Source organism: Penicillium psychrofluorescens (assembly GCF_964197705.1).
Source record: "Penicillium psychrofluorescens genome assembly, chromosome: 5".
Taxonomy (NCBI): domain Eukaryota; kingdom Fungi; phylum Ascomycota; class Eurotiomycetes; order Eurotiales; family Aspergillaceae; genus Penicillium; species Penicillium psychrofluorescens.
In genome coordinates, this window is record NC_133443.1 from 2,795,410 (window position 1) to 2,820,177 (window position 24,768).

At 53.9% G+C, this 24,768-nt stretch overlaps 10 protein-coding genes across 10 annotated transcripts; 6 read left to right on the forward strand and 4 right to left on the reverse strand.

Annotated features, from left to right (window-relative positions):
- Positions 1-133: 133 nt before the first annotated feature.
- On the forward strand, positions 134-1,179 carry PFLUO_LOCUS8328 (uncharacterized protein; the record flags this gene model as incomplete). Its single annotated transcript, XM_073786052.1, has 4 exons — positions 134-161; positions 217-475; positions 555-917; positions 972-1,179. 4 exons carry the CDS (start codon positions 134-136, stop codon positions 1,177-1,179), a joined length of 858 nt encoding a protein of 285 aa, XP_073642346.1.
- A 489-nt stretch (positions 1,180-1,668) lies between these two features.
- PFLUO_LOCUS8329 (6-bisphosphatase) lies at positions 1,669-3,792 on the forward strand (the record flags this gene model as incomplete). Its single annotated transcript, XM_073786053.1, has 4 exons — positions 1,669-1,725; positions 2,349-2,421; positions 2,470-3,056; positions 3,109-3,792. The coding sequence occupies 4 exons, from the start codon at positions 1,669-1,671 to the stop codon at positions 3,790-3,792; spliced, it is 1,401 nt and encodes a 466-aa protein (XP_073642347.1).
- A 488-nt stretch (positions 3,793-4,280) lies between these two features.
- PFLUO_LOCUS8330 (Vacuolar morphoproteinsis protein 6) lies at positions 4,281-7,222 on the forward strand (the record flags this gene model as incomplete). Its single annotated transcript, XM_073786054.1, has 4 exons — positions 4,281-5,673; positions 5,724-6,533; positions 6,585-6,693; positions 6,742-7,222. The coding sequence occupies 4 exons, from the start codon at positions 4,281-4,283 to the stop codon at positions 7,220-7,222; spliced, it is 2,793 nt and encodes a 930-aa protein (XP_073642348.1).
- An 89-nt stretch (positions 7,223-7,311) lies between these two features.
- On the reverse strand, positions 7,312-7,590 carry PFLUO_LOCUS8331 (uncharacterized protein; the record flags this gene model as incomplete). Its single annotated transcript, XM_073786056.1, has 1 exon — positions 7,312-7,590. The coding sequence occupies one exon, from the start codon at positions 7,588-7,590 to the stop codon at positions 7,312-7,314; it is 279 nt and encodes a 92-aa protein (XP_073642349.1).
- A 177-nt stretch (positions 7,591-7,767) lies between these two features.
- On the forward strand, positions 7,768-10,293 carry PFLUO_LOCUS8332 (uncharacterized protein; the record flags this gene model as incomplete). Its single annotated transcript, XM_073786057.1, has 1 exon — positions 7,768-10,293. The coding sequence occupies one exon, from the start codon at positions 7,768-7,770 to the stop codon at positions 10,291-10,293; it is 2,526 nt and encodes an 841-aa protein (XP_073642350.1).
- An 891-nt stretch (positions 10,294-11,184) lies between these two features.
- PFLUO_LOCUS8333 (uncharacterized protein) lies at positions 11,185-16,294 on the forward strand (the record flags this gene model as incomplete). The annotated part of the gene is made up of 13 exons (XM_073786058.1): positions 11,185-11,409; positions 11,465-11,990; positions 12,058-12,278; positions 12,334-12,916; positions 12,967-13,658; positions 13,826-13,889; positions 13,938-14,282; positions 14,336-14,459; positions 14,521-14,578; positions 14,627-14,677; positions 14,727-15,469; positions 15,520-15,987; positions 16,045-16,294. The coding sequence occupies 13 exons, from the start codon at positions 11,185-11,187 to the stop codon at positions 16,292-16,294; spliced, it is 4,350 nt and encodes a 1,449-aa protein (XP_073642351.1).
- Positions 16,295-16,748: 454 nt separating this feature from the next.
- Positions 16,749-19,642, forward strand: PFLUO_LOCUS8334 (uncharacterized protein; the record flags this gene model as incomplete). The annotated part of the gene is made up of 3 exons (XM_073786059.1): positions 16,749-17,385; positions 17,435-19,380; positions 19,484-19,642. The coding sequence occupies 3 exons, from the start codon at positions 16,749-16,751 to the stop codon at positions 19,640-19,642; spliced, it is 2,742 nt and encodes a 913-aa protein (XP_073642352.1).
- A 569-nt stretch (positions 19,643-20,211) lies between these two features.
- On the reverse strand, positions 20,212-21,413 carry PFLUO_LOCUS8335 (cytoplasmic; the record flags this gene model as incomplete). Its single annotated transcript, XM_073786060.1, has 4 exons — positions 20,212-20,900; positions 20,965-21,114; positions 21,173-21,290; positions 21,348-21,413. 4 exons carry the CDS (start codon positions 21,411-21,413, stop codon positions 20,212-20,214), a joined length of 1,023 nt encoding a protein of 340 aa, XP_073642353.1.
- Positions 21,414-22,660: 1,247 nt separating this feature from the next.
- Positions 22,661-23,569, reverse strand: PFLUO_LOCUS8336 (protein transport protein bos1; the record flags this gene model as incomplete). The annotated part of the gene is made up of 4 exons (XM_073786061.1): positions 22,661-23,101; positions 23,159-23,340; positions 23,411-23,510; positions 23,567-23,569. The coding sequence occupies 4 exons, from the start codon at positions 23,567-23,569 to the stop codon at positions 22,661-22,663; spliced, it is 726 nt and encodes a 241-aa protein (XP_073642354.1).
- A 348-nt stretch (positions 23,570-23,917) lies between these two features.
- On the reverse strand, positions 23,918-24,593 carry PFLUO_LOCUS8337 (uncharacterized protein; the record flags this gene model as incomplete). Its single annotated transcript, XM_073786062.1, has 4 exons — positions 23,918-23,951; positions 24,007-24,423; positions 24,444-24,484; positions 24,543-24,593. 4 exons carry the CDS (start codon positions 24,591-24,593, stop codon positions 23,918-23,920), a joined length of 543 nt encoding a protein of 180 aa, XP_073642355.1.
- Positions 24,594-24,768: the final 175 nt, after the last annotated feature.

The following is a 24,768-nucleotide window of genomic DNA, read 5'->3' on the forward strand; positions in this document are numbered from 1 at the left end:
CACTGTTTGTTTGGGAAAAAAAGTTGCGCGGGATTATTATTTTGGTTCTGGAGTTGACGGAGAGAAAGTCTTCTACTATTTCGATAATCGATTTCTTGGTGTGTGATCTTTCAGCATCATCAGTATCGTCACCATGGCCGACACCGTCAGCCCTCAAGAATGTGTGTTGCATCATCTCCCACCCGAAAAATAAAATCTAACAGAGCCTCCATCCAGCGCCTCGATCGCCGTTCCAGACGGGCGTCCGAACCGATGGCCGCGCCTTCAACTCGTCCAACTGGCGCATGAAGAGCCTCGAAAGCCCGCAACCCTCGTCGCCCTCGCCCTCGCGCACCAACACCTCCCGCGCAGCCTTCAGCAAGCCCGCCGTCCCGCAGGCCATCTCCGAGGGCCGGCGCCTGTATGTAGGCAACATGCCGTACACAGCCAAGGCGGAGGACGTGGAGGCCTTTTTCACTGCCGCGCAGTTCCCGATGTATGCATGGTTTTGAGCGTGGTGGTGGTTACTACCCAGAAACTGAAACTGAAACTAAACTTTTTTTTCCCTTGAATAGTGAGCGCATCGACATCGCGCTCGACCCGTTCACCGGCCGGAACCCGTCATACTGCTTCGTCGACCTGGAGAGCAAGGAGCAAGCTGAGAAGGCCATGGTCGAGCTGGATGCGAAGGAGTTGCTCGGTCGTCCGCTGAGAATCAAGCCCGGGGTCGTCCGGTCGTCGACAGATCAGCATTCGCGCTCCACTTCGACTTCCTCTCCCTCTGGCACTGTGGATCGCTGGCGCCGGCAAGAGAACGCCAGCTTTGCTAAGACGAACAGCGACTCGAGCCAGCGCGTGTATGTTGGTGGATTGCCGCGGCTCGGCGAGCTGGAGACGCTGCAGAGCCAGATCCGGAGCTTCTTTGATGGATACACCGTGTAAGTTCAGGTTCTCTCTTGCTGGAAATACACAAAAGTGCTCATGATTTGCAGGGAGAATGTCAGCAAGCTATTCGCCCCGCACCCGGCGAAGCGATTTGAGCCTGGCGAGCATTACTATCTGTTTGTTGACCTCAGCAGCGTGGACGAAGCCCAGCGGGCCATGGAGGAGCTGAATGGTGCTGAAGGACCCTGGGGAGGACCACTGCGGGTGCAGCGGGCGCGGGGTGGGAATAACAGCAATAAGGAGAGTGAGGAATGAAGGATGGTTGGTTTACTAGTTATGAAAAAGGAACCAGTCGATTCTGCCCCCCGAGAGGCTCAACCACCGACCTAGCTCATAATGGGAGGACCCCTGTCCCTCCGCCCGACTAACTAGATTCCTAGTCTGCTCGAGGCGAACATAAAAAAAAAAGATTGATAGAATAGATCTAGGTTAGCTATAACTAATACTTCATCTTCAGTCGTAAATAGTAGGGTGAAACCGGCACCGGGACTTCCCGAGGTCTGGGGGATGACGTTGGCTTCATTCATTCTCTTCTTCACCGCATTTGCTATTTCTTCTTCGTCCACACTCGCCTCGTTCTCTATACCCTAGAACGTGCACTATATTCGAACCCCCTAATTCTTTTCATGCTAGACTGAGTGTCTGTCGTGCCGACCTAGTCGGAATCCCGTCCTCTCTCTTTCCCTCTCTCCCGTCCCTCTTCTCCCCGATCATCCAACATCAGTCAACACCATCGCGTCCATCATGCCCACAGGCAGTGTCATCCGGAGCCAACAGCAGCACAAGGTCTTTGTGGCTAGTGTGAGTATTTGCTTTTTTTCTTTTGTTCTTTTTCTTTTCTTCTTCTCGTGTTCTGCCCCTCCCCCGCGTTCCGTGATGTGCATTGTATTGCCATGAATGGAATGCCTCGGCTGTTTCTGTGTGTGGCATTGACCACCTTATGGTCAAAGATGGCGATGCCAATCAATGCTGTGGGAAGGCAATAGATGTGTGAACATGTCCTATTGTGATGTTTATTCTGTCAATTGACTCATCGTCTCTCCAAGAATTGGTGTGAGTTCTGTCTCAACACTATGACTCTCCACCATTGTCTGCTTTGCATACAACAAGCGACGAAATCATCATCATCATCATTCTGGTGCCTTTCATTGTTGTGTTCAGTACTAGAGTCACAGCCAGTGATGATCACGCCGAGCCTTCTGGTCAGGTGCATGGTATTGATTATGTCGGCGGCCTGATGTAGACGCAACGTCGCGGCTTGACGTTGCGCTGGCAGCGAACATGTTATGGGCCTCATCTTCTCTCGTTTTTTCTTTTTCCTCTTTCATCTGCAGTATCCCCATCCTCTGTTTTCTTCTTTCGTGCCTTGGTGCTCCTTTGCCATGGTTGTGTTTTACAGAAAGACTGATTCCAACTGTGTCCAGTCCGATGACTCGAAGATCTGTGTGGTGATGGTTGGCTTGCCGGCCCGAGGCAAGAGTCTCATTGCTGGCAAGGGTAAGTGCTTGTCTACTCTCTACGCAAGCCATACTGACAGTCTTCTAGCCATGCGTTACCTGGGCTGGGTGGGCATCCCAGCGCGTGTCTTCAACGTGGGCAGCTATCGCCGTCACAACACGCCCCAGCCTGCCGCCACCTTCTTCGATCCTCACAACGAAGAAGGCGAGCGTATGCGCCGGGTCGCCGCTGAGGCTGCCATGTCCGACATGCTCAAGTGGTTCCAGTCCGGCAAGGGCGTCGTCGCTATCCTGGATGCGACCAACTCCACCAAGGAGCGGCGTGCATGGATCTATGAGAAGTGCCGCCAGGCCGACATTGAGACTCTCTTTGTAGAGTCCATCTGCGACGACGAGGACCTGATCATGACCAATATCCTCGAGGTCAAGACGACCTCCCCAGACTACAAGGGCCAGGACCCCGAGGCTTCTGCGCAGGACTTCCGCACTCGCATTCGCAACTATGAGAAGGCCTACGAGACTATCGACGACCATGAGAAACACTTCACCTACGTCAAGCTCATCAACGTTGGCTCCACCGTCATCATCAACCAGATCAAGGACTACCTCTCCAGCCGGCTAGTGTACTACATCCAGAACCTCCACATCAAGCCCCGCTCGATCTGGCTGTCTCGTGTAAGTCCTATTAATCTGATATATCACGAATGTCTGCTAACAAAAAGCTCAGCACGGCGAGTCCGAATTTAACCTGACAGGCCGTATCGGCGGCGACTCCAACATCTCAGAGCGCGGCGAGCGGTACGCGAGGGCCCTGCCCTCCCTCCTCCAGAAATCCGGCGTCCCCCCAAACACGAAGAGCGTCATCTGGACCTCAACCCTCAAACGCACGATCCAATCAGCCCGCCACCTGAAAGCCGAAACCGGCTACGAGAAGCTGGAATGGAAAGCGCTGGACGAGCTAGACTCGGGCGTCTGCGACGGGCTGACCTATGAACAAATCGCCGAGAAGTACCCGGAGGATTTTGCCGCCCGCGACGAGGACAAGTACAACTACCGGTACCGGGGCGGCGAGTCCTACCGCGACGTGGTGATCCGTCTCGAACCCATCATCATGGAGCTGGAGCGCTCCGAGAACGTTATCATCGTCACTCACCAGGCTGTTCTGCGCTGCATCTATTCATATTTCATGAATGTGCCCCAGGAGAAGAGTCCCTGGATGGAGGTTCCACTGCACACGCTGATCAAGCTCACTCCCCGCGCTTATGGGACGGAGGAGCAGCGCTTCAAGGCTGATATTCCGGCTGTGTCGACTTGGAGGGGAAAAGGGACGTCAGCGAAGCATCAAGAGTTCCCCAAAGAGGGTGAGCCAAAGGAGGAGGGCGGGTCCAAGGAGGAGGGTGGTGGGAGGTAAATGCCCTGCGTCGTGGGTTTGGGGTTTGCATGGAACTCTGGGCGTCTAGGTTGGGGTGTTTTCTCTCTTACTGCTGGGTGATATGAAATGGAAATGGACAAACATGGGCATTAGGTCTTTCTGATACCAATATGACAATTCTTGATTTTATTTTTACTATCTCCGTATCGGTGCTCATTCTCTAAAAGGATTCATTTGGTATATGTATCGGCCCATACCGTCCTTGCTATGCCGATTATTCGGTATGGAGTCTAAGAAGTGCAGATACAAGAAGATATTCAACGATCAGTATGAAAAGGCAATTACCTGTTTTTTCTACCAGCAAGAGAGGGCGTGATAAGATACTTCCAACAATATAAGTTGTATGCCCATAGTTCAATTGCCGGGTGGCTGGTGCTGACTCAGGCTATGATGCACCCCTCCGAGCTAAGCTCCTCCTTCTTCATCCACAACCCATTGCGCCGTGGTTGACCACGGCGGCGTCCACTATGTTATCCGCATTCACCGCGCGGCCGCTCGTCGAGCTAAAGCCGCGCGACAAATCCCAAATCACCGCCGTCCTAGCCCACGGCGACCGACTCCTCGCGGGCCTCAGCAACGGCAGTCTCCGCATCTACCGCCTAAACGACGACCAAAGCACCGAGCTCCTGCGCGAGGAGGACAAATTCGCCCGGTCCAAGATCGATCAGCTGGCCCTGGTCAAGGAGGCGGAGGTTCTGGTCTCCTTGGCTGGCGGATATGTCACTCTGCATGATGCACAGACGTACGAGCTGCGCGAGCAACTTGCAAAGACCAGGGGCGCGGGGACGTTTGCCATCACCTCGAATGTTGTGACTGATTCCGATGAGATTCCTGTTATTATTTCGAGGATGGCGGTCGCGGTTAAGAGAAAGGTTATGCTGTGGGTGTGGAGGGATATGGAGCTCGAAACGGATGTCTCGGAGTTAAGTCTTGCGAGTGGGATTAAGACGCTTACTTGGGTGTCGGGGATGAGGATGGTCGTTGGGTTGACCTCGGGCTTTGTGCTGGTTGATGTTGAGTCCGGGGAGGTGACCGAACTGGCGGGACCGGGAAGTATCGAAGAGCCCGGACGGTTTACGGGGGTTGGGGCCGCGGGCATGAGCTACATCGGGATGGGAGGTATGGTTCCCAGGCCACTGGCAACTAGGCTCTGCGAGGGAGAGATTCTGTTGGCGAAAGATATCCATACGCATTTTGTCGACGTGGACGGTCAATCGCTCGGCCGGAGACAGATTCCCTGGAGCCAAGCGCCTGCCGACCTCGGATACTCGTACCCTTTCCTTCTGGCCCTGCATGATGCATCCAAGGGCGTTCTTGAAGTACGCAACCCAGAAACACTGACATTGCTGCAATCGATCCCCTTATCCGCTGCCAAAATCCTACACATCCCGCAACCAAACATCAGTCTCGCGCACGCAGGCAAAGGGTTCCTTGTTGCAAGTGATCGAACCATCTGGCGCATGGAGGCTCTGAGCTACGACACGCAGATTGACTCGTTGATCGAGAATGGGTATCTGGATGAAGCTATCAGTCTACTTGATATGCTGGAAGATGCGCTGCTGCGGGACAAACCCGGCAGACTGCGTGCTGCAAAGCTGGAAAAGGCGCAAAGCCTTTTTGCGGCACATAAGTACCGCGACGCGTTGGATTTGTTTACGGAGGTCTCGGCGCCGCCGGAAACAGTTATTCGGCTTTATCCGCGTTTGATTGCGGGGGAGCTCTCGGCCGTGGAGAGCGATGGGACTGCTTCTCAGGATGGCTCTGAAGCTGCTGCTGGGGGTGCTCAATCTGCGGGTTCTGTGATATCCTTTTTAAGAAAGACAGATGAAAGTAGTGAATCGGGCAGTATCCGGGAGGACAGTAAGTAATGTTGTATCTCTATTGGATCCGTGTGATTGACAACTCAACAGAAACCCTCAAATCGGCTGTCCGTGAGCTACAGGGATATCTGGCTGATGTGCGCCGACGCTTCCAGCGCTTCCTCAATCCTGATGGCTCTCTCAAGGACAGACCAACCCCCGGAGACGAGGCCAGCGACTCCGTCCTTAAGCTGCTTGATTTCCCCGACGATTTCCAGAAAGCCATCAACTCCAAAGCCCGGCTTGTCGACACGACTCTGTTCCGGGCACACATGTTCGCCACGCCCTCGCTGGCTGGATCTCTCTTCCGCATTGCCAATTTCTGTGACCCAGCCGTGGTGATGGAGCGTCTTGAGGAAACCGAGCGGTATAACGATCTAATTGATTTTCTCTACGGCAAAAAACTCCACCGTCAAGCCTTGGAGCTGCTCCAACGTTTTGGCCAGTCAGACTCGGACTCCATCCCGGATGTTCTTCGCGGCCCAACCCGCACAGTGGCCTACCTCCAGAGCCTTTCCGGGGATCATGTTGATCTGGTCCTTGAATTTGGGGAATGGCCCACTCGCACGAATCACGAGCTGGGGATGGAGATATTCCTGGCAGACACCGAAAACGCAGAGACGCTGCCCCGCCACCGGGTTCTGGAATTTCTGGAGAAGATTGATTCTTCTCTTGCCGTGCGATACCTCGAGCATGTCATCGAGGAGTGGAACGATATGACTCCCGATCTGCACCAGCGCCTCCTGATGCTGTATCTGGATCGACTGAGTGAAGGAGAAGACCAGAAGAAGTTCCTAGCCTTGTTGAGGGATAGTGAACAGTATTCGCCCGCGAAGATGTTAGACCGTCTCGATCGAGATAGTAAGTTTTCTTTCAGCTTTGAGTGGTTCCACAATCATCTAACGACAGCAGATCCGAATCTCTACGAGGCACGAGCAATCGTATTCAGCAAGATGGGCCAGCACCGACAGGCGCTGGAGATCTACGTCTTCCAACTGGAAGACCACGAGAAAGCAGAAGAGTATGTCGTCCTCCATTCTAGTGGCAACATCCGACTAATCTATCTTAGATACTGCAACCGTGTGCATCGCAGCGAAACAGCCGAAGAAGAAATCTACCTCACGCTGCTCTCCCTCTACCTCTCACCACCACACGGCTACAAGCCACAGCATGCTCCCGCACTCTCCCTCCTCGCAAAACACGGATCCCGCCTCCCCGCGGACGCAGCCCTCTCCCTCATCCCCGCCACGCTGCCCGTCCAAGAACTCGAGTTCTACTTCAAGGGCCGCATGCGCGCCGTCAACTCGGTCTTCAATGAAGCGCGCATCGTGGCGAATTTGCGCAAGACCCGCGACATGCAGATGCAGGCGCATCTAATACTGGGTGAGGGTGTTCGTGGCGGTGGCACGCGGGCGCGCCATGTTACCATCACCGAGGAGAGGATTTGTGGCGTTTGTCATAAGCGGTTGGGCGGGAGTGTGATCAACGTGTTTCCCGATAATACGGTGGTACATTTGGGGTGTGCTAATCGAGTCGATCGGTCGGGGTAGTTCCGTTGTGTTTGTCGTGTCCATTTCTGTTGAGGCCGTCTGGCGACTTTGATACCCATGTATTTAGAATCATGCAGTCCAATTCATATTCATGCATCCTCCTCGACCACCTCCTCGCCGTAGTTCTCTTCCTCTTTCGCTTCTTCCTCGGAAATCACCCGGCCCTGGGCCTTCTTTTCGTCTTCCATGCGCTCCGTCAGGAAGGCATTGATCTCGTCTTGGAGTCTGGGGACGAGGGATTGCAGCGCAGCGAGATGGGTTTTCTTGGTGGTGGCCGTGTCGCTGGTAGGGTCGAGGGAGATGGGATGCTGGAAGCTGCGATTTCCCTGGGGGGCCGTGTAGACCGCTTCGATGTTGAGGGCGGCCATTCTGTTGTTTGGCGGAGAAGGGAGTGGCAAAGGAGAAAGAAAGTGGGATGGGCATCGGATCGGCGCGACTCTCCCCCGAAAGCGGCCAAGCAGGACAAACAAACCACGGCCGTCAGCTTCACTGCCACAATTGACTGCAGGCAGCAATAGCCAGCCAACCAGCCCAGTCAGCCCGCCATGAACCCTGTTGCCCACAATTCGCCAGGCCGGTCAGCGCGGGCGCCTCGGCAGCACCGCCCCCAGCACCTGCAACTGGCATCCAGACCCTCCGTCAGCGACGATGAGGATGACGACGACAGCGATGAAGACGAATTGTCCTCCGGCAGCGAGGCCTCGTCCAATGTGACCACTCTCTCCGTCGCGCCTATTACCCCCATCAGCGGCCACTCGCAGGGCTACTTCCCTTCCATCCCGCCACCCTCCGCCTCTGCCTCTGCTTCCGCCTCCGCGAACACCTCGCCCGCCCGCGTCCGCATGCCACAGGACCGAAGACCCTCTGGCCGCGGGCCTTCCGCTGAGCTGCCGCGCCATCGGCCCAGACACCACTCGCAGGGCTTCTTTGAGCCGTCGTTGCCAACAGCCTCCGGCGACCAGGTCCCAGCCGCCGTCGCGGCGTCGCGCATCGCTGCTCAAGCCGCCATGCAGACCCGCCGAGCCCAGAATATGATCAAGGACGACTCGCCCTCCCGCCCCGGCAGTGTCTCTCCTCCTCCTGCTGTCATGCCGCCGCCGCTACGGGTGAACAATAACCAGACGACCGTAAACGCCGCGACCACCGCCGCCAATGTCGCGTTCCCCCGGGCTGGAGCGCAGCCAGAGACCGAGAAGAAGACTGAGAAGAGGAAGAAGCTATTCTCGAAACCAAAACACATCGGCATCAGCCGCGATAGGGATTTCTCGAATCGTGGTCTTCCATCCCCGAACAAGATCAGTGGGTTGTCGAGAATGGTCAGCGCCTCGACTACAAACCTCGTTGACCTGCCATCCAACAATTCATCCCTGTACAACCTGTCCAACGCCTCTGTCAGCACGGTGGTTCCGGCTGATAAGCCCGACAAGCCAGAGAAAGACAAGGACAAACACAAGCACCATTTCTTATCACGCCAAAAGCTCAAGCTCAAGGATCGCGACGATCACTTCAACCTGCCCTTATCATCCGCCTCGAGCAATTCTCGTCCCGCAGACCCCAATGCACCACAGTCTCTTTACTCGTTTACTCCGCAATCACCCGCACCGGGGTCTACGACGTTTGGCAAGTCTGTCACTGGTCTGGATCTTTTGCATGGAGGACGGGCTCTTCGCGAAAAGAAGAAAGAAGAAAAAGCGCTCGCGGAGACGGAAGAATGGCTCGCCAGTTCCAGTGGACTTCCGACGCCCGGCGTCGGCCCATCATCTGTTGGATCAACGAGTGTGCTGGGAGAGGCGGTTCTGCGCGAAACGCTGCAAGGGTTTGGACTCAATAATATGTCCCCCGAAGACGCGTGGGATTTCTTGAAAGCGAAACTACTGGTCATTTTCGATGGCGAAGATGTCCGCATTGCAATTGAAGACCTCAATAAGCTGGTCACGGTGCACCTGCAGCGCTGTGTGCAGAAACGGGCGCCGACGGGTATTGTTTCTGATTTGCAAGAACTACTGGAGACTGGGTTTGCGACGTTGAACCACAGCTCCTTGATCGGGGTCCCCGATGAGAAACTGGTGCCGCATATTGTGCAGATCTGGATGTTGGTGTTCGGCACGATCTTGCCCTTCATTCAAGCCGTTTTCCTGCCTTTGGATCTTGAATTCAAGGGATGTGGCTCACTCATGACCGGCCGCGAAGCTCGTGAGTTCTGGGGTGCACTGCCCGCTGGAGGTATACTGGATGTGCGGAATCTTGTCTTGATTGCCTTCCGGGACCGCATCATTCTCAATCGCTTTGAAAGTCTCAAAGCGACGTTTTCACGCCTAAGCCTTGATAGCATCAACTCCGGAATCCCCAACCTCACGGTCACAAACAAGAGCGCCGCCTCAGTCGGCCGCCCTGGCACCGCAGCATCCCTAGAAGTCGGCAGTTTCAATTCGCAATCATCTACCCTCCTAAGCGCCGGAGCCGACTCTGACAGCGTGAGCGGCCACAGCGCTGCCCAGCAACACCAACATCAACCCGGCCCACCAAGCAACGACTCCCGCAGCCGCGCCACATCCAACACCTCCTCAAACGCAGATCAAATGGTCTTCCCCTCTGTCGCGCCCAAAAGACCGCCACTCATGCAACGCGCCTTCTCCGCAGACTCCTCGCACGTGATAACCGAAACAGTTGGCCGCATGCTCCAATGTGTCAGCGTGCTCGCAAGCGTGCAAACCGACGACGACGCGCAAGACAGAATCGATCTCCTCAGCAAAGCCCTCAAGCACAACTGGCTCGGCCGCGGCCGGACAGGTCGCGACCGCCGCGGCTTTGTCGGTGCGAAGATCCGTCCCGTTATGATTGGCAGTGGTCCACCTACGCTGGGAATGGAACCGGGAACAGCAACGGGTGATAATGACTCTCTGATGACGGCGGGAATTAGCATCGGTGCGAGCACGAGCTCTACTAGCGATTCTCGTATGAGGGGCGACTCGTCTTCGTCAGAGTGGAGCAACGGATTGTCTGCTTCTGCTGCGACGGGAATTGGTATGAGTGTGAGGAGTGCAGGGAGGAGGGAGCTGAGTGTTCTCTAGGGTATGGCTCTATTTGTTATATGTACGATTCCAATGACATGGTTGGATATGGTTTGGATGGTTGGGAAGGAAATTCGGCGTCAAGCATTTGATATGGATATGGATTTATGTATCATCTACAGCTCTTACAGCTCGGTGTTTTTATGTCTTTTATTTGGGCTATTGATACTTTTGGGACTTGGATTTTGCGTGGGACTGTATACACTCTTTTCTGTACTGGCCTCCGTAGAGTTTCCTTTGTATGACTGTTTATTGCGACGGCGAATCTGGAGTTGGGAAACCAAGTTCTGCTTCGGGTTGAAGAAGCGCCTGCATAGCCTCGACGCAGCTAGTTAGGCTCCATCAGGACAATAGAACTTTGATTGATTGATTGATTAAAATCTATGGTATTTGAATCTATCTCCCTGTTTTAGCAACACACAGTGTATACCGGGATTATTATACAGGCAATTGGAAGATGTAAAGAAAATGCTCCTAGAATCAGCACAAATGACCGACCAATGGCTAATTCTAACTCAAAAGCGCAGATATTTTTCCATATGAATGAACTCATACTGAAATCCGCATATCTCGGCTCCATTCCTAAAGTACTGGGACGCCTGTCCCGCCTTGGTCTTACCCTAAAAGGTACTTGGTTCGGGAAGTCCCGGGTCCATAACTCAGGTGATTTCCTGGAGTATTTACCTGTTGTCCTCTTTAGACTTAGAACGCGGGAATTATCATGACTACTACCACGTCACAATTAACTATTTATCTGGAGCAGCTCCTCCAATTTTGATTTCAAGTATGAGAATAATGTCACGAATAGAGCCTCAAGGCTTCATTATATAATTGCCATCCAGCCAATTCAATTTATACTCTATCATCGCGCCAAGTCCGCCCCTACTACATATGCCGAACGACTCGCTGATCCGTCTCTGTCCCGACGATTCGTTCGGACCCACGGTGGATCTCGAGATCTGTCGCGATGGCTTCGATTTCACATTACTCTTTGAAGAGAGCATCTTTGCCATCCTCCCCGCTGCGCTGCTGCTATGTGTCGCTCCGCTGCGGGTTTGGTCGATTTGGCGGCGTCCAGACGCTGTGAAATGGTCGTTGCTCCGGGTTGTGAAGCTTGTCAGTTGATTGATATTCTTTCCTTCCTCAAGTCTAACCTAAAAAATTATCTCAGATCACAATCGTTGTTCTCTGTCTGCTAAAATTAGCTCTCCTCGTCTTATGGACGACCCCTGTCTACGCCGCGTTCCGCACGCGCGCAACCATCGCAGCAGCGGCGCTAGATCTAGCAGCCGTTGTCGCGATCGGGCTCCTGTCTCCGCTGGAACATGCAAAATCCCTACGCCCTTCATCTTTACTGAGTGTCTTCCTCTTCTTCACTACGATTCTGGACATTGCACGGACGCGAACGGAATGGCTTCTTCCTGGACTGTCCGTGATCCCCGTTGTCTCCGTTACTGCGCTGCTGGTCAAGACCATGTTACTGGTCTTGGAGGCCATGTCCAAAGCAAGTCATACCGAGGTCCCGGATATCCCAGAACGCACGAGTGGTATCTACAGCCGTAGTTTCTTCGCATGGCTGAATCCGTTGATTTATCGGGGCAACCGTTGCAATCTGACGGTTCGGGATTTGTACCCCATTGATGACTATATCTCGGCGGCATCCGTTGATGAACAGGTTCAGAAGCAGTGGAATTCTAGTTCGTTCCTTTTTTTCCTTCTTCTTTATCTTGTTGGCTGGTATCTGTTACTGAATAATGTGGGCAGGTGCTAAAGATAAAAGCTACTCGCTTGCTTGGGCAATTACGAAAGCGCTCTGGATGCCTATCACCGCGACTATGATTCCTCGTCTGGTTCTGATTGCATTTAGTATAACCCAGCCCTTCTTGATCGAGACTGCGATTGAATTTGTCGATGCGGGAACAAAGCCAGATCGATATGGCTATGGACTGGTTGGGGCTTTTGGGATCACGTATCTTGGGATTGCTGTGTGTCTTTTGTCCTTCAGTTCTGAGCGAACACCTCTGATAGCATTTATTCTAGGTCTCAACAGCATGGTACGAGTATCTCACTGCCCGAGCATTGACAATGATCCGCGCGGCTTTAATCAGTCTGATCTACAAATCGAGCCTCGACATCCCCGTCGGCACCGTGGAGGCATCGTCTCCTATAAGTTTGATGGGCGCCGACATTGATCGTATCGTGACGAGACTCCGGTGGGTTATCAGCACAGCGCCAAATGTTATTCAGGTCGGCATTGCCCTCTGGATTCTGGAGACACGCCTGGGCCCGATTTGCGTTGCGCCAGTCCCCGTTGTTTTGGGTGAGTTCCAGTCGACGACACCTTTTGATTCTCAGTACGGTAAACTGATGATGACTGTGATCCAAACAGCCTCGGCATATGCATCTAGTCAAGTCGCCAAGAAGATCACGCCGCGCCAGCGGCAATGGATGCAGTCGGTGCAGAAACGGGTTGCCTTGACCGCGGACGTCCTTGGTTCTATGAAGGGCATGAAAATGCTTGGTCTCACCGGCATGATAACTAGAACTGTGCAGGGCACGAGAGAAGAGGAACTGCGTAAATCTAAGCGATTTCGACAGGTGCAGATTGTCAATATCACTCTTGGTACGCATTTCTCCCCTTGGCGGGACGGTCAATCTGATAGACCCTCTTAGGAAACGCTGCAAACATGTTGTCTCCCGTCGTCACGTTTATCGGGTACGGTATAATCCTCAAGTTCTCATCCAGCGAAGCACCCACCGCCGCAACAGTTTTCTCGTCAATGTCTCTGCTGTCCGTGCTGATTAGCCCGGTGAATGAACTCGTCGCGGCTATTCCGAATTTGAGCTCCGCGTTGGAATGCTGCAGCCGCATCCAAAACTACGTGACAAACAAAAAGCAGATCGATTTTAGGAACCTGACCGGCGAGCGCGGAGTCTCCAATGTCGACGGAAGCAGTCCGACCATCATTGAGTTTGATCAGGTCTGTGCAGGCTGGGCTGTCGACAAGGTTGTTCTACAGGACCTTTCCGTGCGGATTTCTCCAGGCACACTAAATATTGTTCTCGGGGGTATCGGTTGCGGCAAGTCTACTTTTCTGCAGACCCTCGTGGGTGAGGGGGTTCTGCTTGACGGCTCGGTGACTCTGTCGACAGACGATATTGCGTATTGTGCCCAGACACCGTTCCTGGTCAATAGTACCATCCGACAGAACATCCTTGGTGACTTGGAGTATGACCAAGAATGGTATGACTCTTGTCTACGGGCATGTGCTCTTGATATCGATATCCGTCATTTTCCAGACGGCGACGAGACCCCTGTGGGTAGTAAAGGGATTGCACTGAGTGGAGGGCAAAAACAGCGTTTGGTAAGTTGAAGATTATTCTTCGGCCACCTTATGTATTCTGGGAGATTTAACGAATGTGGTCATTGTAGGCAATTGCTAGAGCTGTATATGCCCGGAAAAAGATTGTTTTGATGGATGATTGCCTCAGCGGGCTAGACTTGGAGACGGAACGACACTGTTTTCACCAGCTTCTAGCCCAAGATGGGTTATTACGGCAGACTGGTGCTACTATCGTACTGGTCACTCATGCTGGTAAATTCCATTCAACCTGTCGTTGAAATCTATCACTGACAGATGCAGTCAAATGGCTCCCGTACTCAGATCAGATCCTCGTGTTGAGCTCCGAAGGTCGCCTGATGCAATCCGGACCATTCCAGAAGCTCGTGGCGGCGCCCGGATACGTTCATGACCTCAACGTTGAGACCATCAACATCGAGGGCTCGATTTCTACCTCGGCACAAGATTCCAGTCAGCAGGGGCCAGTTCCCTCAACGTCTGACACGAAGGACCAAGACGAGTCAGCGGAAAATCGTGGACGGCACGATCGACAGAATTTGTTGTACTATATCAACACGATGGGTAAACCAGCTTTCGGGGTATTTCTGTTTTTGGTCGCTCTGCAGGTTGTTTTTACAGCAATGCAATGTAAGTTTCAGTTTTGTTTTTATGATATATTCAAATCCCTGACACGTTTACAGCGTTGTGGCTAAGCTGGTGGGTCGATGCCAATGAGATAAGGCCAGGTGCCGACCTAGGTAAATGGTTGTCCGTCTATGCTTTGTTTGGAATACTGGCGTTGGCTTTTCTTGGGATCAGCGGAGGGTAAGGGCACATCATGTCTGCTGTCTGCTAAGCTAACACCACTTCAGGTACTATTTGATAGCACTGGTTCCCAACTCTGCGAATACCCTGCATTATTCTATTCTGAAAAGCACGATGAGGTAGAAAGATCGGTCCTTTCTGTTGATCTATACTGACTTGACAACCAGGGCACCAATGTCTTTTATCTCGGCCACGGACTCGGGATCTTTGTTGAATCGGTGAGTCTAGTTTCAGTGAGTAGTGAAAATTAATCTGACCAATGAATAGATTCACGCAAGACATGACTTTAATGGATATGCAATTGCCAATGTCTCTTTTACTCTCTACCAGCGGTACGTTGCCATCTATCTCTACTCCCTCCGTCTCACCCGCTCTGATCACCGTGGATATATAGGGCTAGGCAACAGCATCGCCGGAGCAGCCCTTTCCTGCGCCTCCTCAGGTTATATGGCGGCGTGTCTACCATTCCTTGGAGTCGCGCTCTACTATCTTCAAAAGGTCTACCTCCAGACCTCCCGACAGATGCGTCTCCTCGACCTTGAGGCCATATCTCCGCTCTACACGCATCTCACCGAGACCCTAGACGGGGTCCACACTATACGCGCATTCAAATGGACGCGATACGTTATTAACCGGAATTTCAGCCTACTCGATTTTTCGCAACGACCATTTTACTTACTTCTGTGCCTGCAGAGCTGGTTGAATCTCGTACTGGATGTTTTTGTTGCGTGCCTGGCCGTCATCCTCATTACCTTGGCCGTGACGCTGCGACATTCCATGAGCAGCAGTCTGCTCGGAGTTGCGATGGTCAGTATCGTGAATTTTAGCCAGACACTGTCGTCTTTTGTGAGCTATTGGACAGGTATTGAGACTTCTCTGGGCGCTGTGGCGAGAACACGTCAATTCGTTGCAGATACACCGGCAGAATCGCCCGAGGAGACAGTGGCTGTACCTGAAGAATGGCCTGTAGACTCTTCTATCACTTTCAAGAACGTCTCGGCTTTGTATCAGTACGTATGGCCTCTAACACTTGGAGACGTACAGCTGATAGTGATCAAAGGGCCTCGGGACCTGACGTCCTGAAGAAAATCAACCTATCCATCGATGCTGGGCAGCGAGTCGCTATCTGCGGCCGAACCGGCTCAGGCAAGTCAACCCTGATATCACTTCTCCTACGCTTGCTAGACCCCAAATCCGGCACCGTTTCCGTTGGACAGGACAACATCGCCAGACTATCTCCGGAGACAGTCCGCGGGCACATTAACTCGCTACCACAGGACCCGTGGTTTCTGCCAGGAGGATCTGGGACAATTCGTTCCAACCTTGACCCTCTGGGCGAAGCCTCTGAATCCCGGATCCAGGTTGTTTTGGAGAAGACCAGGCTGGCAGAGCAGATTCGGTCAATGGGCGGACTTGATGCAGAAATGCGTGGAAATCATTTGTCCGCTGGACAGAGGCAGCTTTTCTGTCTAGCGAGGACGATGATGCGGAGGAGTAGCATTCTGTTGCTGGATGAGGCAACGAGCAGGTATGTACCCCCTGCTCCGGGGCTTTTAAGTCGATGATGCTCAAAATGTTCAACCAGCGTCGACGTTCGCACGGAAGAACTTATGATGTCTCTCTTACGTACGGAGTTCCAGGGCTGGACTATCGTTGCAATCGTGCATCGGCTCAACAGTATAATGGACTTTGATCGGGTGCTAGTTCTGGATCAGGGTCGGATTGTCGAGTGCGAGAGTCCCGTGGTGCTTTTGGCGGATAAGAACTCGGCCTTTGCGAGGTTATATCGGCATGGTGGGTGGTCATCTCCCGGGAAAGTTGACATGGAATCATAGCATGCAGTCTCTCTCTCTTAAAACACACCAACTTCTGTATGGTTCTATTATAACACCGTTCATTCCAAGCGCAGGAATCAGCATGTATCATTTTGTGTGATCTATAGAGCTGCATTCAATACCTAGGTAGTTATGCAGACCACAGCGTTAGGCGACAGTATCCAGGACAGCGGATGTTGGGTGGTCTCCTAAATGATGTGGTCAGCCCTAAGTGCCAGCAAACAAAACCAGGCGGCAAGGCAAGGTGTGACAGTGGAGAGCCGCATTGCGTCGCCTCACTCTTTGGCGCAGCCCGACTGCGGCTGGCTGACTTTAAAAGCTGCTGCTGCCTTCTGTCTTTTTTTGGTTTTCTCTCAGTCTTTCTTCTTCCTTTTGATCATCTGGCCCAGTACATACTTCCTTATTTCCTTCGTTGAATACCCTCGTTGCCCACCACCCCACTGAGTTGCACATCATGGCTGATAACGTCACGGCCGACACCACCAAGGATGAAGCTGACTCCAAGGAGACGTCAGCTGCTCAGCCCATCACTGACCCAACAGCCAAAGACCCTGGTCCCGCAGAGACAGCCAAGGTCCCCGCGTGCAAGAAGCACGGCGTCGAGCCCGACAAACGAACCAAAAAGAAAAAGAAAGCCCCCGAGACCAGCGACAGCTCGTCGGACTCAACGCCCTCATCAGAATCCTCCTCAGAGACCTCAGCCTCCGAATGCTCCAGTGGCAATGAACTGGACCGCCGTAAGCGACACCGCCAGCGCACTCGCGCACGGGCAAGACGCGCGATCAAGAACCGGCGCAGAACAAAGAAGCCATCGCGCAGGTCGGATTCTGATTCGGACGCCTCCTCGCCTTCCGACTCCGAAGATGCGGACGATTCGGACCCGCGTACATTCTCGTCGCCGGATAAGAAGGCCCTGCGCAAGCTGATGGCGCAGCTGCAGCTCAGCACGCTTCGGTTCAAGGGTCGCAACAATCGGTTCAACCAGCAGGCCTCGGACGACTTCAATATCCCCGACCCGCTGGGAGACGTACGGCAGAAGCGGAAGAAGAAAAGGCCGGCTTCGAAGGTGGCTTTCAAGCGAGTTGACCAGCGTATGTTTACGTCACTTTATATGAATATCAAGCTAATGATTTGTGCCAGTTTGGGACAATACGATCCACAATTACAAATTGACCGAGACGGTGGACGATCTCGACGCAAATGAATGGGACCAGTACATCTTCACGGTGCGCCGCCAATTCAACTGGGAGAACAAGTACCAGGAGACGGTGGTCGACATCAAGAGCAAGCCGCTGCGCGATGCGCTGGGCAAGGTCCTGGAGGGCGTCAAGGGCGTGAGTATGGTGGAGGAGCCCGCAGTGGTGGATCCCAATATGCTGTTTCTGTATCTGGAAGAGACACGCCAGTACATGAAAGATCTCAAGCGGCAGGCCAAAACCGAGCGCAAGAAGAAGGCCCGCAAGGCGGCGGCAAGCAAAGCGGCGCATCTGCGCGTGCTGGTCAAATACCTGGATACCGACTATGCCGACACGAAGAAGACGCTGTATCCGCTCCTGGAGAATAACACCATCACGTTTGATCTGCTGTGGGCTCTATACAAGCCCAACACCATTGCCTACACGCCGACCTACGGCAACACAGATGAGCCTCGCGCCTTCAAGATCGAGTATGCCATCAAGGAGAGCTCATTCATGAAGGGCGTGTGGTACAGCATCGAGGGCCAGTATCTGGAGTATGATGGCAAGGATTTCGGGTTTGGGACCATGTCTGCCGATGTGGATTCGTTCAAGGGTGCTCGCAAGATCACCAGTCTCGCATGCTACCCGTTGCAGTATCACCGCGACCCCCAGGCGCTGCGAGCGCGTCTGATCGAGCGCGGCAAGCGGTTTGTCTCGCTGCGCGGCATGAACTACCGCTTCCACAAGGGCATGGCTTTCTACAAGAAGAAACGCTCGCTCATCGTCAAGGTCAACATCAACGGCCGCGTGATGATCGACCCGGCCATCCACCGCCGCATCAACCCCAACTACCCGATCAGCACGGTCCGGCCCAAAGATCCGGATCTGCTGGACCCATCCGAGGTGGGACTTGGCGATGCTGAAGACGACGACAGCGAGAACGGCTGCTGCTGCGGTGGACACGGGTCCGACTCCGACCCTGACAACAACAGCTGCGGGTCTTCAGATCGCCCACGCACCAAGTACAAGGTCATCGAAGACAAGGCCGGCACGAATATGGTGGTCGAGGTCGAGGTCGACGAGAACGGCAATGAGATCGAGCGCGAGAAGATGGACCGCATCGAGGGCGCAGACGGCGAGCCCGTCAACACAACCGAGCGCGCCTTTACCGATGAGGAATTGCTGATCGCCAGCCCCGTCGTGTTGGGCTTTGCATTCAGCGAAAAGCTCTGGCTGGAATTCAGCATTTCGGGCATCAGCGATATCGAATGGAACGTCGATGCATTCGACTCGCTCGTGCTCCCTGCCAACCAGAAATCTATCGTGAAGGCCCTGGTCGAATCGCACACCTTCCACGCCGCCGAGAACATCGACGACGTCATCCAGGGTAAAGGCAAAGGCCTCGTCGCAGTGCTCCATGGGCCACCAGGCACAGGCAAAACCCTAACAGCAGAGGGCATCGCCGAGCTCCTCCGACGACCATTGTATATGGTCTCGGCAGGCGAACTAGGCACAGACTCGCGCACGCTCGAAGCAGAACTGAACAAGATCCTGGACATCGCACACTCATGGGGCGCGGTGCTTCTCCTCGACGAAGCAGATGTCTTCCTCGAGAAACGCACCATCCACGATATCCACCGCAACGCGCTCGTCAGCATCTTCCTGCGCCTGCTGGAATACTTCCAGGGTATATTGTTCTTGACTACAAACCGCGTCGAGACCTTCGACGATGCGTTCCAGTCTCGTATCCATGTCGCCCTGCGGTACGGCGAGCTGACTACCAAGGCGAAGCGCAGTATCTGGAAGATGTTCCTGGGGCGCGTGCGTGCTATCGAGGGTGTGCACACGGCGTCGTTCTCGGAGGACGATTATGATATGTTGGCTAGACATACTTTGAATGGACGCCAGGTGGGTTTTTTCTTCCCTCTTCCTTCTTCTTTTCTTTGTCTTTCATTCTGTCCTTCTCTCCCTATACTGCATGTCGATTTTTTTCTGACGACTGATCAAACAGATCAAAAACTCCGTCCGTACAGCACAAGCCCTCGCCGTCAACGAACGCGCCCCGCTCTCAATGAACCACATCAGGAGCGTTCTCGAAGTCGCCGAGACCTTTGATCAGGATCTGCGCGGTGGGACCGGATATTTGGATGCCATGCGGAGCTACACTTAAGACTGCCTGCCTGTCTGTCCGACCCACCCATCTGGTCACAGTTTACCCAATTCTACGCACAGTACGCAACGTGGAAGGGTACGGCACTGGACCCTGGATTTAGAACTTTTCTCGAGAGAGATACGGCTGATTTTACTTTGCTATTCACCTTGCTTACTCTCCGTTGATCTCATGATGATGACACAGACTGGCCTTTCCTTTTTTCCGCTCTGATATGGATCCGTTTCTAGGTGCATCGGAGTACCTCGGTTTTCTTTGCTTTTTTTTCCCCTCTTGCTCTTTCCTTCGGGTTGGCGAATACTGGACATGAGATTGACCACATCATCCCTATCAGATGAGCTACGATGAATATGACTTACATGGTCTGTGTGCACATGCAGATAAATCCTGAGTACTTCCAACTACATCTGCTCTAGAAGTAGAAAATGAAACTCGAAAGTAACAGACAGACCGATATAGAATTTTATTTCTTCAGGATACCGACCCGACAGTAATACACAAGTCCGCTCAGCAGCCCTGGAGCCCAAAAGCACCGGACAGTGAAAATGTTATACACGAAGCGCAAAAATCTAAGGGTTGCTCTTGACGAAGTCGACACCCTTCTGGATGTTCTTCTTCAGGTCAGCCAGGCAAGCCTCGACGAGCTTCTCCTCGTACTCGTTGACCTTGCCGACCTCGTGGATCTTCTCGACACCGTTGGGGCCGAGCTCGACGCGCGAGGCGAAGAAGTTCACGCCCTGGTCCTTGTACAGCGGGGAGTCGACGAAGGTCGGCTCGATGACGCCCTTCTCACCCTGCGCGGCGCGGAGCAGCGACTCGGCGAAGCGGGCACCGGCCATAGCCATGGACAGAGTGGCGGAGCCAGCACCGTCCTTGGCCTTGACGACCTCGTCACCACCGAACTGGATGCGGTTGACCAGGGCGTCGCGGGCCTCGCCGGCGATGGAGGCGTGGTTGCTCTGCGAGAGCAGGGGCACAATGGTCACGCCGGAGTGACCACCGACGACGGGGACGGCCTCGCCGGAGGGGTCGGTCTTCTGGACCTGCGAGATGAAGCGCGAGGCACGCACCACATCGAGGGTGGTCACACCGAACAGGCGCTTGGGGTTGTAGACGCCGCGGGCCTTGTAGATCTCCGAGACAATGGGCACGGTCGAGTTGACCGGGTTGGAGATGACCAGGACGTTGGCCTCGGGGGCGGCCTCGGCGGCAGCCTTGGCCAGGTCGCGGACGATCGAGGCGTTGGTGTTGAAGAGGTCTGCGCAATGCCGAGGTCAGAACTTCTCACCAGAAAGAAAGGGGACGGATGGGGTGTGACTTACCATCACGGGTCATGCCGGGCTTGCGGGGGACACCGGCGGGGATGAGAATGATCTCGGAACCCTTCAGGCAATCGCTGAGGCCGGAGGCATTGGCCTCGTAGCCGGTGACGGTGCTGTTGGTGTTGATGTGGCTCAGGTCGGCCGCGACACCTACAAAAACAAAAGTCAATTCCTGCCTGCTAGTGAATATCCGCCACGTCGTGCATACCGGGACCACCGCGGATATCGTAGAGAGCGAGCTCGGAAACGCGCGGGTTCAACTTCAGCAGCAGCGACAGGGGCTGGCCAATGCCACCGGCGGCGCCGAGAACGGCGACCTTGGAGGCCTGGGGAAGAATCATGTCAGAGCGGTCGGGAGGTGCCAGTTAAGAATTCGCTCGTACCTGGCTAGCGGAGGCCGAGAAGGCGCGCTTCTGGAAGAGGTTGAAGGTCTGGCGAGCAGCAAACATGGTGGGCAGCAATTTGATGGGGGGAGATGGGAAGGGAAAGAGAGAAGGGGAAAGAAAGAAAGAGTGAAGGGGAAGAACCGGGGCGAGCGAACGAACGGTGAGCGAAAAGATTGGCTGCTGGGGCGGGTCCCTCCTTCCGGGCTCGGATGCTCGGGTTCCTAGCGTAGACAGTACACAGTGAGTATACTACACATGGATTCTGTATTGTTATTTCTGTCCCTATCAACACCGACTGGTCGAGTTAGAAACCCAATAGGACACCATTGTAGCGGTGTAGCTGACATGGCGCAGTCCCTCGCGGTGAAAGCCCTACAAGCCCCCCACCGATTCCTCGATCATGCCAACTACATGGCAACATCATGTCCAACGAGCCCTAGGAGACGGTATCGAAGATTAGTCCATTGCTGGAGTTCCCTGCAACATTAACAACCCTTGGGAGCTCAGGGTTTTCATGTGCAGACATTTGCATGTAGAAACCCTATATCTCCTATACTTACCGTGTTTCCTCTGGTAGATATTGGCGGTATCAAGCCAGCTGCCAGTCAATGCGAAAGACAGTGAGTGACGAATGATTGCCTCATACCACCATCCTTTTCAACAGCCATGCCTTCTCCCATACTGTTCTTTCCTCCACAACATATATCCTCGCTTCTCCCGCAACTTCTGACCAACGTCCACTACCTCTCGATGTCGCGCACTCTCCGAAGCAACTCCAACCTCTTCCGCACCTGCTCCAGCCATGACCTTTCACCCACTATAATCACGACTCATGCAAGCGACTTTGCTCATCAGTCTGATTTCGAGTCGCACATCGTCCAAGCAATCCAAGAGGCATCGAACCCTTGCATTTTGGATTTCTTGAAACTCCCGTGTCCTGGGGCACACAAACATTTGATTCTCTGAACGAAATACGCGACGGAATGTCCACGAGGTACCCAAGCATATATGCGATCTCGTCAAGCCCTATTAACACTGGTTCTTCTAGAAAAACGTACGATTCTTGCACCAAGGTCTTGCGGGTCGCCATTATGTAAGACTAGTGGCGTGCTTCTGAGCTTGCTATATTGCGAGGAGAACCTTGCTCTTTTTCATGTACTATTATCAATCTCTACTACACTGTGTGTCCCCAATAGTATGTGACCATGGCCGCAGCCAGAACCAAAAAAGAAAGACAGAACAAAACGCCAGCGCTGATGGGAAACAAACATAATAGAAGCAAGACAAGACAGACAGACAGACACACTCAATCACCGAAGAAAGTGTAGAACCGCCCAGCAAAACAGAAAGAAAACCAACACTCCACCCCAGAAAATCCACTTATCCTGGCGCGCGCGCCGCTCGACCATACGGATGGTATCGCCGCTCACGCCCAGTGTATTCGCAACGCTATACAGGCGGCGCTGCGTGCCCTTGAGGATCTCGCGCTGCTCGCCTAGGTCGGCGAGCACGGCGCGCCCGCGGTCCAGAAAGTCATCGAGCTGGTTGTGCGTGCTGGAGAAGAAGGATTGCTCGCGCAGGGCGTGTGACTCGCGGTTGTAGTCTGAGGGCCCGGCGCCGAAGCTGAGGCCTGACGAGGTGGGTGCGAAGGCTGAGGGGGGTGCAGAGGAGGGCTGCGCGTAAGGGTTCTCGGGCGTTACGGCGTGGTGTGGACGGCGGCCGAGGAGTTCGCTGCGATTGGTGGCAGATTGCTGGATGTGGGTTAGTATTCAGTGAAGAAGTGCAGTATGGGATGGAAGAGGGCGTACGGCTTCCTCGCGCTCCTTTCGTAGATGGTCGAGTTGCGTGCGGTAGTCTGCTAGTTCGTTCCGGAAGTTCTTGACTCGCTCAAAGGCCTTTTCTTGTTTCTCCTGGATCAGTTCCTTTTTAGAGAGCGCGGAGTAGTCGTCCACGGTGCGGGAGAGCGAAGTGAGTGATGCAGAGATCTGGCCTAGAGGCAGAAGTTAGCTGTCCCATAGATACAGCCAGCCAGCACGTGGCGAGAAAGGGGGGAGGCGCACCTTGTAGCGCGGCGGAGGATGTGGCCGGTGATTGCGCAAAGGTATCCAGGTCTCGGCGGATCGCGGAGGATTGCTTCAGGGCAGAATTGAAGAGGGAGTTCTGTATTTGTCGAGTTAGGGCTTCTCGCAGCAGAGGAGGGGTGCAAGGATACATACCATCTTGGGTATTGCCAGGTGTAGACCGGTCAAATAAGAGCGGGATGATACAGCTGTGACAGCTCCAGGAAAGAAGAGCGGTTCAGGGTCAACAGCACAACTCAAGGGGATTCTAATCGAAGACAACAGCAGACAACAATCATGCCAGCTTATCCTGTTTGGAGGCGCGGTTCTGCCGTCCCGCGCGGGCGGTGTGGCCTACACTATAAAAATCAAGCTTACTTGGATCATTGCAGTTGCAACAGGAGATGAATTCAAGTACCAATACAGCCAAGAAAAGGAAATGCAGAGCTGAGATGGGATATGGAAATAACAAGCAGCCCAACAACGACGAACACCTTTATTCACCCTCTATTTCGGCGGGTACTTGTTCTGGAGGAACCACCTGCAAATCAATTAGCCTCATTCTTTCCGGAACTGAGAACGGTGGAAATACTCACTTGCTCACAAAGTAATCCACAGCTCCAACCGCCCCAACAACCCCAGACCACAACCCAACAGCCTCCCACGACAACTTCCCCTGCACATGCTGCCTGTACGCACCGAAGCCCAGGCCCGCGCCAAGAAGAGTAACGAGGACCGCATTGCCGATGAAAACGGGATTGTCGGCATTCTTGCGCAGCCCGCTCTCCGCCTTGCGCGCCTTGGCCTTCTTGCCCGTGTTCTCACGGGCTCGTGCCTGCTGCTCGGCGGCGGCCGCAGCTTCGCGCTCCAGCCGGTCCGCCTGCGTGGTCGTTTGCACTTCTTGGTCCAGGAAGTTGGAATCCACTGATGCGACGTGTGGGGTGTCTACGTCGATGAGGCTCGCCGTGCTTTCCGATTCATCTTTGTAGTTTCCGCCTACGTCGGGGGCGCGGCTATAGGTGGATGTCAGTACGGGGTAGGGTAGCTGGTGGTAAATGATGGTCGGACATACGCCTGTTGGGGGGGATTATATTAGCGCGCATGTTAATATAGTAGTAGATGGGTGACTTACATCCTGGGGGGACTGTTTCGGCCCTTTGGCAGCAGCGTCGGCGTAAGACATGGTGGTGTCGCGTGCAGAAAGTGTAGTCTGATCATGGGGGCGGGGGTTAGTAGGACGGTCCGTCGCAGCAGGAGAAACACGAACCAGCGTTAGAGGCGGTTTGGGACAAGGGCAGAGCTGGAGAAAAATTGGGAAGGAGGAAAGGAGGGAAGGAAGGTGGTTGGTTATAAAGCTT